The 13937-nt window shown below is 55.2% G+C and overlaps 1 protein-coding gene across 1 annotated transcript; it reads left to right on the top strand.

Moving 5' to 3' along the window:
• Positions 1-1788: 1788 nt before the first annotated feature.
• Positions 1789-12010, top strand: PTGES (prostaglandin E synthase). Its single transcript, XM_006749131.3, has 3 exons — positions 1789-2041; positions 5509-5591; positions 11453-12010. The coding sequence occupies exons 1-3, from the start codon at positions 1913-1915 to the stop codon at positions 11700-11702; spliced, it is 462 nt and encodes a 153-aa protein (XP_006749194.1). The 5' UTR covers positions 1789-1912; the 3' UTR covers positions 11703-12010.
• The last annotated feature ends 1927 nt before the right edge of the window (positions 12011-13937 follow it).

Below are 13937 nucleotides of genomic sequence, written 5' to 3'. Positions count from 1 at the left end.
GGATGGCGGGGGGCAGCGGGCACAGCAAGGTGAGGATCTTGAAGCAAGAGATTCAAAGAATCTGAGAGCACAAACTGTTGATGTTTTTTGTTGAAGAGCCAATGGATCTTTTGGGAAGTTCTTGTAAATAATAAAACCATTTGCCTGGGAGTCTCCCAGAAAAGTACAGGCATTCTTCATTTCATTGCGCTTTGCTTTATTGCACTTTGCAGATACTGTGGGTTTTTTGGTTGTTGTTTTTTTTTTCAACAAATTGAAGGTTTGTGGCAACCCTTTGTTGAGCAAGTCTGTCGGCCCCACTTTTCCAACAGCGTTTGCTCACTTTGGGTCTCTGTCACATTTTGGTAATTCTCATGATATTTCAAGCCTTTTCATTATTATATTTGTTATGCTGCTCTGTGATCAGTGAGGTTGACTCAGTGAAAGCTAGGATGATGGTTCACACTTTGTAGCAATAAAGTATTTTTTAATTAAGGTACGTACCCTCCTTTTTATTTTATTTTATTTTATTTTATTTTATTTTTTTAAAGATTTTATTTATTTATTTGAGAGAGAGAGAATGAGAGACAGAGAGCACGAGAGGGAAGAGGGCAGAGGGAGAAGCAGACCCCCCGCTGAGCAGGGAGCCTGATGTGGGACTCGATCCCGGGACTCCAGGATCATGACCTGAGCCGAAGGCAGTCGCTTAACCGACTGAGCCACCCAGGCGCCCCGTACCCTCCTTTTCAGACATAAAGATCTTGCACACTTACTAGACTACAGTATAGTGTAAACATAACTTTGATGTGCACCGGGAAATGAAAAAAATTCATATGAGTCGCTTTATTGCGAAACTCGCTTTATTGCAGTGGTTGGGAACCGGACCTGCAATATCTCCAAGGTATGCCTGCCCAGAGATGCTACAGAACAAAATGGAAGGGTGTTCTCTAGTTTCCCATGCTGGCTGTAACCAATCACCCCACATTTCATGGCTTAAAACAACACGAATTTATTATTCTTAGAGTTCTGGAGACCAGCAGTCCAAAACCAATGTCAGTGGGCAAAAAGTCAAGGTATGCCAAGGCTGGTTCCTTCTGGAAGCTTTAGGGGAGAATTTGTTTCCCGGTCCTTTCCAGCTTCTAGAGGTCACCTGCATCCTTTGGGTCATGGCCCTCCTCCCCTTCATCTTCGAAGCCAGCAATATAGCTTCTCCTCTCCTCTCCTCTCTGACCTCTGTTCCTGTCTTTCCATCTTTTCTCCCTACTGCCTCTGTCTTAGGAGGACCCTTGTGACTGAATTGGATTCACCCAGATAATCTAGGATGATCTCTCCTAGGATCTCTCAAGATCCTAACTTAATCCCATCTGCAAAGTCCCTTTTGTCAGGTGTGGTAACATAATCCCAGGTCCTGGGGATTGGGGAGTGGACATCTTTGGGGGGCCAGTATTCAACCTACTACAAAAAACCAAAGTCAATGGAGGTATGGCTGTGGTTCAAAGGTCCAGGCTGAGAGTGGGGGCAGATGGCTCAGTTCTCATGCCCACCACCTGCCCTGACCCTCTGGGAAATGGGCATAAATCAGCAGTGTCTGCCACCTGTGGAGGTCCTGCCAGGCACCCAGCTTTGTCACCCCCCCCAGAAGGCAGGCATTGCCATACACCCCCATTTTACAGATGAGGAAACAGATTAGAACGTGTTTAAGGATTTGCCGGGGAGGAGCGTCTGGGGCCGGAGGCTGGGCCGGGGACACCTCTCAGCCCTCTGCTTCTCCCAGCATCTGGGGGCAGAAGCTGCCTCTGCAGCTGGGAGTGGGCGGGTGCTGAGTGCAGACAGGCCTCCTGCCAGCTCTCCCCGCCTCCTCCAGCTCCCGCCCGGAGACACAGCCACACACAGGTTCTGCCTGTCTTCCCTGGAGCTCCCGCCGCCCACCGAGATGCCTCCCCCCGCCCTGGCGTTGGTGAGTGGCCAGGCGCTCCCAGCTTTCCTGCTCTGTGGCACACTGCTGGTCATCAAGATGTACGTGGTGGCTGTCATCACGGGCCAAGTGAGACTTCGGAAGAAGGTATGCTGCCCAGGACCCCCGCTCCCCACATCCCCGCGTGACCCCCGCATCCCCACCTGCGCTCTCTCTCGCTGCCCTGCTGGGAAGGTGTGGGGCTGGGAAACTTGGCCAAGGTGTTTTCAGGGCCAGAGTGTGAGGCACCGGGGGACCTGGGGGCCTCTCCCAGTCCTTCAGGAGGGCAGGGCCTGCACCTTCTTGTCCTCTGTTTCAAGAGCATTTGCTCACTTTCTGGGCCACCAGGTGGGGTTCTGGCTATGAGTGCTACTGCGTCCGCTGGTGTCTCAGAGAAGCAGGTCGCAGAGGGTGGAGCGAGACAGCATAAAGCCTCCATTGGACCTGGCGCCCTCCTAGCACAGGAGATCTGATATTTGGGTGTTTGGGTGGAGTGAGAACTAGCAACACAGGAGTCCGAGAAACCCTTGAGTGGAAATTCCCAACTCACTGGCAAGGGCGCTTACGAAGCCGCTGCAGCCTCCAGGGGCCGGGTCTCGGCCGGGCTTCATTGGAATTTTCTTTCCTTTTTAAAGGTTTTATCTCTTTATCTGAGAGAGAGGGGGAGAAAGAGAGAGAGAGAATGAGCGGTGGGGAGGGGCAGAGGGAGTGGGAGAAGCAGACTCCCTGCTGAGCGGGGAGCCAGCCGAGGGCTCCATCCCAGGACCCCGAGATCACAACCCGAGCCCAAGTCAGCCGTTCAACCAACTAAGCCACCCAGGCGCCCCTCCACTGGAATTTTCAAGGAGGAATTTCCCCCACTAATCCAAGTCCCAGAGCCAAAACAACAATACGGAGGCTGAGATTTGAGCTCGGGTGAGCCGGTGGGCGGGACGACCCATTCAGAACAGCTTCGCATTGTCGGGCCAAGCCGCCCGGCTGTCCTGTTACTCAGTAGAGGAATCATTTCCAGAAACTGTGCCCCTTTGTCCCCCTTTGTCCAGTTCAGAAGCAAGGCAAGGCTAGCTCTGGCATTGCGGGGTGGGGAGGTGGACACCGGGGCTCCGGGATCTTGCTGGGGAGTCAGACTCAGCCCCTGGCGCAGGTGTAGGCCGGGTTGAAAGCAGAGCAGCTCCAGAGGCATGGGGACCCGACGGTCCCTGCCGTCCACCTCTTGGTCCATCCTGGATGGGGATACAGGCGCCCAGCGGGGACCGCTGCATGCACCCATGGAGTTCCTCCGTGGAGCTGAGCGTTTAATTCCCAAATGACTCTGGGGGAGGAGGTGGGAACTCCTTGTTTTCCGGGTGAGGAGACATTCATTACCTGTGAAGGCCACATGGAGGGGTTGAACCAGGGGTGGGGGGATGGTGTCTGGCTCCACGACCTGCCCTGGGGGGACAGAGTTCTCAACAGCGGGGTGGAGGCTCCCAGAGCATCCCTTTTAATGTGACTTCAGGGATAGAAAGAGATAAACCCGAGAGTGCCTTTCTCCCTGGTGGGTGGGGAGGAGCCAAGAAAGCAAGCCTCCCTCGGGCTGTCCCCAGAGGCTCCTTACTACATCTGGGAGCTTCCCTCGGGTTTCTGCTTTGGTATTCTGTCGACCAGGAAAAAAGCCCAGGAGCCACACCTTGGGAAGGGGATGGATGTGGGCCTCTGGCTCCTCCACCCACCAGCTTTGGAGGTCAGGCAAGTCCGGGAGCTCAGTTTCCTCATCTGTAAACGGGGGATAGGGTAGTGCCAGGAGAATGCAGTACCCGGCACAGGACGAACGTTTCACCAGTGTTAGTTCTCGTTAACTTACTAACAGTTGAGGGCAGAAACCACACTCATTCGTGGGAGAGCATCCAGGGGCCTGCCCCCTGTCCCAGATGGAGGTAGCACTCCCGCTTCCGACCCAGGGGCTCGTCCTTCTGTGCCTGCAAGGCAGCTGGCTCTAATTCTGTCTTTAGGAGTGAGCAACCCCATGGACCCCGAACTCCAAGAACAGCTCCCCACAAGATGCTAGGACTCCCTTCAAAGGGTCCCTGGACCCTGTGCTGAGCCATCCGAATTGGTGATTCCACGACTGAAGGGCCCGTGGAGAGGAATTCTGGGCGTGGGGCTCTGATCCTGACCACGGCAGGCCTCCGGCCTGGGCCGCCTTCCCTTCTGGGGTGGGGCGGGGGCAGCCCCAGCAGGCATGGCCGGGGGCAGAGGTCACCAGGGCTCAGGAGTCAGACCCTTGTTGGATGAGCACGTTAAAAAGCCTGCTGCTGAGATCCAGGTTCGCTGTGGGGTTGGTGGGGCTGGCTTGCAAGAGGCACGTGAGTGCGGGGCGTGGGCCTCCAGTTCGCGCCTTCACTCTTCACATAGGAAATGAGCTCCCTTTGATCCAGAATTCACAGAGGAGGGAGCTGAGGCTCAGGGAAGTTAATAAACATGCAGCTAGGGCCACCTGGGTGGTTCAGTTGTTTGAGCATCTGACTCTTGATTTTGGCTCAGGTCATGATCTCAGAGTGAGATCGAGCCCCATCTTGGGCTCCATGCTCAGTGGGGAGTCTGCTTGGGATTCTCTCTCTCTCTCTCCCCCCCCCCCGCTCCTTCCCCCCCCCCATGCACACACGCACACTCGTTCGCTTTCTCTCAAATAAATCTTTAAACAAAATGTGTAGCTAGTCAGTGCAGAACTGGGGTTCTCTGCCCTTGATTAGCAAACCCTCTCATTGCTCTTAGTTCAAAGTCCAAATTCTTAGAGTGCCTCCAGGACCCTTCATCTTGGGCCTCTGCCCCTTGTTCTCTATATTCCAGCCACACTGATTTTCTGTTCTTCAAACATGCCCATCTTCTGACCCCAGGGCCTTTGCACATGCTGTTCTGTATATCTTCAGTGCTATTTCTCCAACCCTCCCTTTGTCTGGTTAATGCTGTCGCATCCTTCAAACCTCAGCTTTAATGTCCCTGCCCCATAGAAGCTTTCTCTGACCCCCAGACTTGGTCAGGTCTCCTATGACCATTCTCAAGGCCAACCTTGTCTCTTCTCTTTTTTAACCCTCACCACCTGGTCTCCCCTGGTTCATAGGCAATTCCCCGATCCAGACTGTGAACTTCCCAAGAGTGGGGGCAGGAGGGCCTTTGCCTTAGTCTGTTCTGGATGCTATAACATACCCTGGACTGGGGGGCTTACAAACCACAGATTGATTTCTCACAGTCCTGGAGTCTGGGAAGTCCCACGACCAAGGTGCCTGCAGATTCGGAGTCTGGTGAGGGCCTGCTTCTGGTTCACAGATGGCTGTCTTCTCATTCTGTCCTTGGCAAAAGGGGCAAGGGAGCTTTCTGGGGGCTCTCTTTTAATGGGCATGAATCCCATTCACAAGGGCTCCACCCCTATGACCTAATCACCCCCGAAGGCCCCACCTCCTAATGCCATCATCTTTCAACATACGAGTTTGCGGAGCACACAAATGTTCAGTCCGTAGCAGCCTTGCTCCTGGCGAGGGCCAGCGCTTGGCATGCAACGGGAGCTCCAGTGGTCATTCCCGGCGGATATATTCCAGGCTTTTGCCAACCCCGAGGACGCCCTGAGACACGGAGGCCTCCAGTACTGCCGGAGTGACCAGGACGTGGATCGCTGCCTCAGGCAAGTACTGTTGGGCCTCGACCTGGCCACGGTCTCCCCCTCCAGGCCTGGCTCTGAGCAGCGGGACCTGGGGGACACCCAGAGGACCCAGGTCTTCTGCCTACCTGATCCCCTCAGACAGTTCTCATTTACTCATTGATCCAATACTTGCCCATGACTCAGGATTCCAGAGTTGGAGAAGGCTGCTCAGTGAGAAGGCCGTCTCCCCCTGGCCTCTGAGCTCCAGGCCCTACCCAGCTCTGCTATCTGGGGGCGAACGACGGAGTTCGCCCCAATCTCTCCATCTTCCCAGGGACGCGTCCTGCACTGACAGACGCGTACTTTTTCCTTTTTGCCCCAAAAAGGTCACCCTTCACACCCTGGTCCATTCACGGGGATTGCTAACCATCAGCTCACAGCGGGGTCTCGCCCACTGGCTCAGCGCTGTAGGATTTAGGCCATTCTCAGTTACGAACAGAGCGCATCCGAACCTCTCGCATTGCCTTCGCGTGTATGTGTGAGCAAAACCGCAGGATGCATTTGAGCGGGGTAAGGAATATTGCTGAATGGTGCACAAATCTCCTTTCACCACTGGTGTGGGAGAGGTCTCGCCTGCCCCTGCCACCTCCTAGCTTCCCCTTTGGAGGGGTACACCGCCAAGGCGATGGGCGAAGATTTATGTCACGTTTTGGTTTTCCTTTGCATTTCTTTTTTTTTAATTCGGAGTGAAGTCGAACATCACTTTGTACGCCTAGCATCCCCCAGTCGATCAAAAACAATTTTCCTCATTATAGAAGTCAGAACTCCTGACCATTGCAGACAGTTTGGGTCCTGTTGCAAACCCCCAGAGGGAAAAGAGAGACCTGTCCCGATTCTAATCCCAGCTGACATCTAACACTGTTTCCATCCAGCTCCTCTTTGTCAATGTTTTCCATAAAATTAGGTATGCGTCGTATACCCAATTTGGAGTTGAGAGATTTTTTTTTCAGTTAACATTATTTGGTGAGCATTTTCCAGGTCAGTAAATGTTACTCAAGAAATGGGTCCTTAGAAATGGGTGTGTAAAAATCCCATTGGAGACTCAGTGTTAATTTCACGTCACCAATCTGGATGGTCCATTTTTGGCAGTTTGCTCTAGTTCACACCAGCGGGCTGGAGAGTGAGGAGGCAGCATTTCCGGGGACAGGGACGGTCGGCGGAGTTGGGAGGAAAAGTGGGAGGATGGGTAGCTGCACAGGAGGGAGACCGGAGACAAACACTCACATAGCTCTCAATGCGTTCCCGTGCCTCACGGGCAGAGATGGGTGGGACGCCGTGGCATGAATAATAGAGATTTTTTTATTGAAAGAGAGTGTTTTTTTTTTTTCCTTTTAGTTGTCTTGGCCATTGAAAATAATTACATGCTTGTGGTTTTAAAAAATTACAGAAATGTGTAAAGTAAATGTAGGAAGTAAAATTCTTTGCTGTTCCACCCTTTTTTTTTTAATTAGAGAGAGAGAGAGACAGAAGACAAGCAGGGGGCCCTGGGGCAGAGGGAGAGGGAGAAGCAGACTCCCCGCTGAGCAGGGAGCCAGATGACCCTGGGATCATGACCTGAGCTGAAGGCAGACGTCCAGCCGACTGAGCCACCCAGGCGCCCCTGTTCCACCCTTTCTAATATAACAACGGTGTGTAGTACTTCATAAGAGGTCCATCCATCCATCCACCCCACATGTAATGAGCACCTACTGTATGCAAGGCGTTGTGCTAAGTGCTGGTTGTACATTAGTGGACCAAAGCCTTACCCATGCACGAATCCATCCTGGTGACCCATATCCCACCCTCCCCCTGGTGGGCTTGACTCTCCTGGGCAGTGGAGAAGGACCCAAGTAGTTGAGGGGTGTGCCTAGCTTCTCACAGCTCTCAGGGTTCTATGTAGCAAAGCTTACTTGTGACATTGGTTACATAGCTTTCCAACCCTTGGTTTCTTTTCGGTGGCTGTAACCAAGCCAGGGAGAGACAACAGACCCGTGGTGCCAAGAGGTTTCCACCTACCCAGTATGAGTTTTCCTTCTGATCAAAGTGACCCACTATAGCAGTGATGCTCAGATGGCTGGAATTCAATTCAGCACTTCTTGAGCACCTCTTATCAAATAATGTTTTATATCCACTCAGCAAGTGTTTGTTGGTGGGGGGGAACCTGCTGCATAATGGTATTCATTGGGGACTTACCATGCCAGACCTGGGGGTTCCTGGGGCTCCCCCTCCCCCTCCTCCTGACTTCATGTAACATCGTGGCACCTCGAAGGGGCAGAGCACCACACATCCGGTCACCCACTACCGGAGAACTGGCTGGACCCTGAGGGGGACAGGCCCTGGAAGCAAAGGTTAAGTTAAACATTAGACGAGAGTTTATGGTGCAGTTAGGGTCACCCTTCCGCACAAACAGGAAAGCCCTTAGGTCTTGGCTCTTGGAGGATAAGTCGGCCTTGCACTTTAGCAATGCACCAGAGCTGTAACAAAAGCCCAGCCCTGGGAGAAGTCAAGAACCAGATTTCGAGGGAAACGATGAAACCCAGCCACTTTCTTCGGTGATACCTATCCGAGTCTCCTGGCAATGTGTATTTGGGCCCAATCCTGAGTCTATGTATACGAAACTGCAGGGAGGAAATATCTGAGTGGCCCTGAAGAAGGGAGACACTTGACCTACGCTTTGGCAATGTTTCTATTTGGAGTGTGCAGCCCTAATCCCACTGAACCAGTTTGTCAGGCGATTGGTCCCCAAATTGCAGCCCTAGAAATCCCTTAGACTTTGTCCAATGCATTCATTTTGCATTTTGTGGATGGGGCCCCGAGGCCCAGGAGCGAGTTAACCGCGTGTAGAACAACAGGCTCTTGCCCGGGGACAGGGGATGGGGGGCGTTGAGCGGGGTGTCAGCCGGGAGGCTGGCAAAGCTGAGAGGCTGAGATGCTGGTGATGACCACGAAGCAACGAGGAAGGCCCTCGGGGACAGCACTGTTCCGAGCACATTGTAGACGCCAACTCCCTGGGCCCCCAACAACCTCCCCAGCAGGTTGAAGGCAGAGCCAGCTTGCCCAGGCCCTCTGAGCCTGGGCTCTGCAGGAATGTGATTTTACTCCACCTTATACCTGCCTTTGAGATTGAGCAACCGTGAGCCCTGCATTCATCGACACGGCCCGTGTGGGCGGCGGGGAGGGCCAGGGAAGAGGACAGACTGCAGCTATCCCTGCCAGGTGCCTCGGGGTACCCCCGGGGCTCCCTCTTCCTACCTTCCGGTGGCGCAACATCTGGAGGGGGGGAGGGGCGCCCTGGTGCCGCTGGAAGTCCCAGCAAGTCCAGTCTAGCAGCAGGGATTGGCTTAGGGTGACTTCTATGTGAAAAAGTGGTTATTATTGGAATGACACGTTTTGCCCCATCGTCTCTTTGGTACGTGACTCCTTCCATGTCTGTGAGTGCATATCCGCGCCCGAGGGAGGGGAAGGAGTTTTCTTGCCTCACCTTTGATTTCCCCACAGCTCCCTGCCCTTGGCACCACTTGCAGCTTCGTGGGGGCACTCCGCTGTGGTTTGAGACCTACCCAAGGGAGGCCGAAGGACGGCTGGGCCAGTGCCAGGGACTGAGAGTCAGAGCCTCAGGGCTTTCTTAGCCTCCAGCCACTCTCCCCCCTCACTGGTGACCCTGGGGCCCTCTGACCCATGCCCCTGGGGCTGGAGCTAGGAGGTGGGCTCAGCCCCACTGCTTGGTTTTCTGGGGGGACTGTGCAGAGCGGGGGGGGCCCCCACCTGCTGTGAACCTTGCCCATCCTACCCTCCTCCACCCTGCTCCCCCTCATCTGCTCTTTGGGGTTTGGCCAATGACTCTTTTAACAACTCTGAAAATTGACTCACTCATCAGTGAATGCATGCTTTTAAGAAAAATGTCTGGGTGAATGGGATTTGTCTGCTAGTGAGGCTTTTCTGGAAACTTTGAGATTAAAAGTGTGATGGAAATGTTCATCCAGGTGGGTCATCTGTGGTAGGCAGACCACATTCTGGGACACACGGACTTCATTTAAAGTAGGTTTTCAAAGGGTGTCCCTCCCATAGTGTATGGGGGGGGTGTTGGGATGCCAAGCCCCATTTCCATAGGGTAGAGTAGTCCCCTCCCTCTTTCGTACCTCACGAGTAAGCTAAGGGACTTGCTTGATTGGGGAGCAGGAGCAGCCCCCCAGCCCGGTGAGACCTGCCCTGTGCAGACTTGCTTTCCCCGAGGCAGGCTCCCATGGTGGAGATTTAGGAGAAAAGGAGCGCTCGTGTTCGCTCCAGGATGTGGGGACAGACGCCAACTGCTGTGTCTTGGTTTGGCCTAAGGAAGATCCAGGCCCCCTGGCTTAGCGGAAACCTCTATCCACTCAGACTGAATTCCAGGCCCCATACCCCACCTCACAGGACCCCTCTCCTGCTCCCATCCTGCCTTGCTCCCTCGCATGCCACCACACTCCAGACACACGGGTCACTTAACTGTGCCTCGAACACCCTATGCTCATCCCCACCTTTGCACAATCTCGCTCCCTGGAAAGTTCTTCCCCTGTAGGGGCGGCCTGTGGATGACCCCTTATCGTTCAGACTTTGGTGCAAATGTCTCCACCCCAGTCACAAGGCAGAGACCCCTACAGCCCCAGGCTGCCAATGAAGGCCTCCTCCCCGCCCTGCACAGCCCACCTGATTCCCTAAGCCCCAGGCCAGCCCTTGCCCTGGGCTCCTTGCAAGTGGGAGGGAAGAGGAAGACTGTGGCGGCCCCCCCCCCCCCCACAGGAGCTGCTGGGCCCGGGCCTGGCCTCCGGGCACAGCATTGGTGAGACGCCTTCCAGCTGGAAGGGCCTGGAGAAGGGGCTTTAGTTCCAGCCAAGTCCTCATGCCTCAACACACGTGGCTTGGCCTTGGGGGAGGTCACAGCGCCAGTGCTGGGATCTTGTTTATTCTTCGAACATGCCATCAGTCGCTGGCTCAGTCTCTAATTTACGGGCCTTGCCCTTCCCACCTCTCCCCAAGGAAGCTGCCCATTAGCGGGAGTCATGGAAAATGTGAACCAACTCTTAGCAGAAGTGGATGAGTTTTCTTTCTTGGTCATTTGTTTATGGTGGGGGTTGTACACAGCCCTTCCACTCCTCTCCCCTGGCCCCTTGCCCCCCTGCACCGCCACACATACTCACACACTTGATCATTTTAAACAAAACACAACAGAAAGGAAGCAGGATAGCATGGATGAAATGAAGCGCTTCACTGGTGCCCAGTGATGGGTCGGCTCCAGTGAGTGGATGTAGCTCTGTTATTATGATCCTGAAAAGGGAAGGAAGGTTTGCTGGGGTTTAGGGGCAGAATAAGACAGTTAGGCAAGGGTTTCGGGCCCACGCTCTAGCCCATGCTACTCAGGAGGCCCAAGCACCTGCATTCAGAAGGAGGGTGGCCTCAGAGAAGCCTGCCCTGGTGATAAAGGGCAGGGGTTCGAGTCTGACCTAGGACCCACCCCGGCTCTCAATCCCTCAGAGCCCCACTTTTCCTACCTGGTGTCCAAGGCCAGAGGGGGAGAGGGTGGGGCGGGCGGCCGGGGCCCAGTCCTGGAGAGCGCTGGGGCGGGGCAAGACCCCCCAGCCGGCTGCCTGTGGCGGCGGCTGGTCCGTTCGACGTGGGGCCGCCTCTCCTCAGCTGCTGACAGGCGCCGGCTTGGACCTGCTGCCTCTCCTGCCTCTGTGGTGTTTCTTTGTCCTGGCCGTGAATGGACTTGAGTCTGGCACCCTGAGACAGTCCTCCCGTGGTGGGGGGCCTTTCAAGGTAGGGGGCCCCCGCCTCCACCACATGGTCAGTGCTGACCCCCAGCTGACCGCCCGCCCTTGTCTTCCCAGAGCCCACCGGAACGACATGGAGACCATCTACCCCTTCCTGTTCCTGGGCTTCGTTTACTCCGTCCTGGGGCCTGACCCCTTCATCGCCCGGATGCACTTCCTCGTCTTCTTCCTGGGCCGCGTGGTGCACACCGTGGCCTACCTGGGCAAGCTGCGGGCGCCCACCCGCTCCCTGGCCTACACTGTGGCCCAGCTCCCCTGCGCCTCCATGGCCCTGCAGATTGTGTGGGAAGCAGCCCGCCACCTGTGACCGGCAGCGGAATCCTCAGCCACTAGACCACTGGCCACGAGCCGCGGTGACTGTACCTGAGGGACTGGGCGTCCCTTGGAGATGGCGATAGGCCCCGGGGACCTGGCTTCTTGGCAACCGGCTGAACATGGGATTCTGGGCATCGTGGGCCTGTGTGTGTTTACATAAGCGTGTCCACACACACGTGTGTGTGTGCCCCTTGGATTTCTGGGGGAAGTGGCTAATTGGACCACGTAGAAATGTCAAGATTGATAGAAAATCCTTCCACTCAAATACCAGAGCATTAAAAACCACATTCCTTCTTCGTCGCTAAGAGTGACAGGAAACTCAGTCCAAGTTCCTAAACTAAACAACCCTCCAGATGCAGGGCTATAATAAATGCAGATTTCTTAGACCCACCCCAGAGAGTCTGGTTCAGCTAGTTCAGAGGGGGATCCTGGGCATCGGCTTTTGTAAAAAGCTCCCCCATGTCCCATTGATGGCCAGGCCTGGGAATCCCTGCCAGTTCCCTCTAGAAGCAGGGCCCAGATAGGTTAGGGTTGATTTTGCAATTTAGTGAGGTTGGGGTGGGATTATGTTCCTTTATGTCTGGTCGACACTCCTGGGCTCAGTCCTCATTCCTTTACTGGATCGTCTTCTAAGTGCAAGTGCCAATAGGAGGGGCCCCTGGGACAGTTCGCTTTTCTTCCTGAGGAGTTAGTCTCTCCTAAAGGCTGTCAAGCAAGGACAATGGGGCTTGAAGGACCAACCACTAAAAAGAACTTTCTGGCTCCTTCAGTATCTGCAAGGTTTGAAAACCACAACTGTGCATCCCAATGGGGAGTCTATGTGTGTGTCTCCTAGACTCTTGTTCTGAGATATGTGTGGTTTTCATCATTAAGTGGAGTGTCTGTCCAGCTTGGCCCACCACCCTGCAACATCTTGGCTGCCCATTCCTGGGGTCCACCTCCCCCACCCAGGTCGGTCATTTTGGCTGGACAGTTTTATTGGAGTTGGGGGGGGCGCAAAATGACAGGACATGGTCTCTGGCAAACACACACAGGCACCCCCATCGGGGTGTTAAGCCTTGCAGCAAGCAAGCTGCTCAGACCCCCAGCTGCCGCCTCCCTCGGGTGGGTAACATGGTCTATCAACTCCGTTTTTACAGATGAGGACATTGAGGCTCCGCGGGGCGGGGAGCACCTGAAGCGCGGGGCCAGCTCTGCATCCGGCCTGTCAGCCTCTGAAACCCTGCTCTAACCACTGTCCCCTACTGCCTCGCTTCCCCTAACCACCACCCCTTCTCCCCAGGATCTGGGGAAGCCCCTGGGCACATCTCCCAACAGCCTGCAGCCCCTGAGCTTCTGCCCGCGGGGGCTGATGGGCCTGCTGGGTGGGGGCCTCATGGGGGCTCAAGGGACTCCCGGCGTCGCTAGAAATCCCCGGCTAGCCCTGCCCCCCGCGCTCCGTGCGCAGAGCTGGGAGTGGATAACACTGCCCCCTGGTGGCGAGATGAGCGTCTATTCTCAGGCGGCCGCTGCGCGTCTGGAACGGAGAGGGCACCACCAGGGATGGAGAGAGCCTGCTGTTTGCTAAGCCTTGGTTGGGCGCGGTGCTGACCATCTTTTTTCACTTGATCATTAAACCAGTCCCAGGAGGGAGATATTTCTGCTTGTTGAGGAGGGAAGTAAGGCTCAGAGAGGAGGAGTCACTTGCTCAACGTCCCTGAGCTGGGATTTGGTTAAGGCCAGAGGAGCAGACCCAGTATGTGTTTTTATATTGTAATATTTTCCCTCCTGGGGAAAGAGGGGCTGAGGGGGCACAGTGCCAGCGCGGAGCCGGGCGAGGAGCGCATCTGACAGGAACCTTGTGAATCCGGGACCTGCGTGAAGGGGGTTGGCCCTGTGGAGCCCCTGTGCCTTGTCCCACCATTCATCCATCTCTGTGGAATCCCCTTGGATGCGGTGCGGGGCCGGGGGCAGCAACCGAGTGTGGGGACAGCGGAACAACAGTGAACCCCAAGTGCCAGCACCCTAATGGGGGGAAATGGGGCAGTGGGGGGGGCTTCCAGGGGGAGGCAACAACTCACCTGAGAATGGAGGTAAGACGGATTTGTTTTAGGGGGAATATCCAAGCTGACGAAATTGAGGGGCAAAGCTGAGCAGAGCTCAGTCTCCTGGGGTCTGGTGGCTGGGAAGTGGAGGGTGGAGGGGTATGGGAATGGAGGGAGGGTGGGGGGATGAGGGGAGGGGGGAG

This window comes from Leptonychotes weddellii, chromosome 14, assembly GCF_054177405.1.
Source record: "Leptonychotes weddellii isolate Sample4059 chromosome 14, ASM5417740v2, whole genome shotgun sequence".
NCBI lineage: Eukaryota > Metazoa > Chordata > Mammalia > Carnivora > Phocidae > Leptonychotes > Leptonychotes weddellii.
This window is presented reverse-complemented; position numbering and strand designations above follow the sequence as displayed.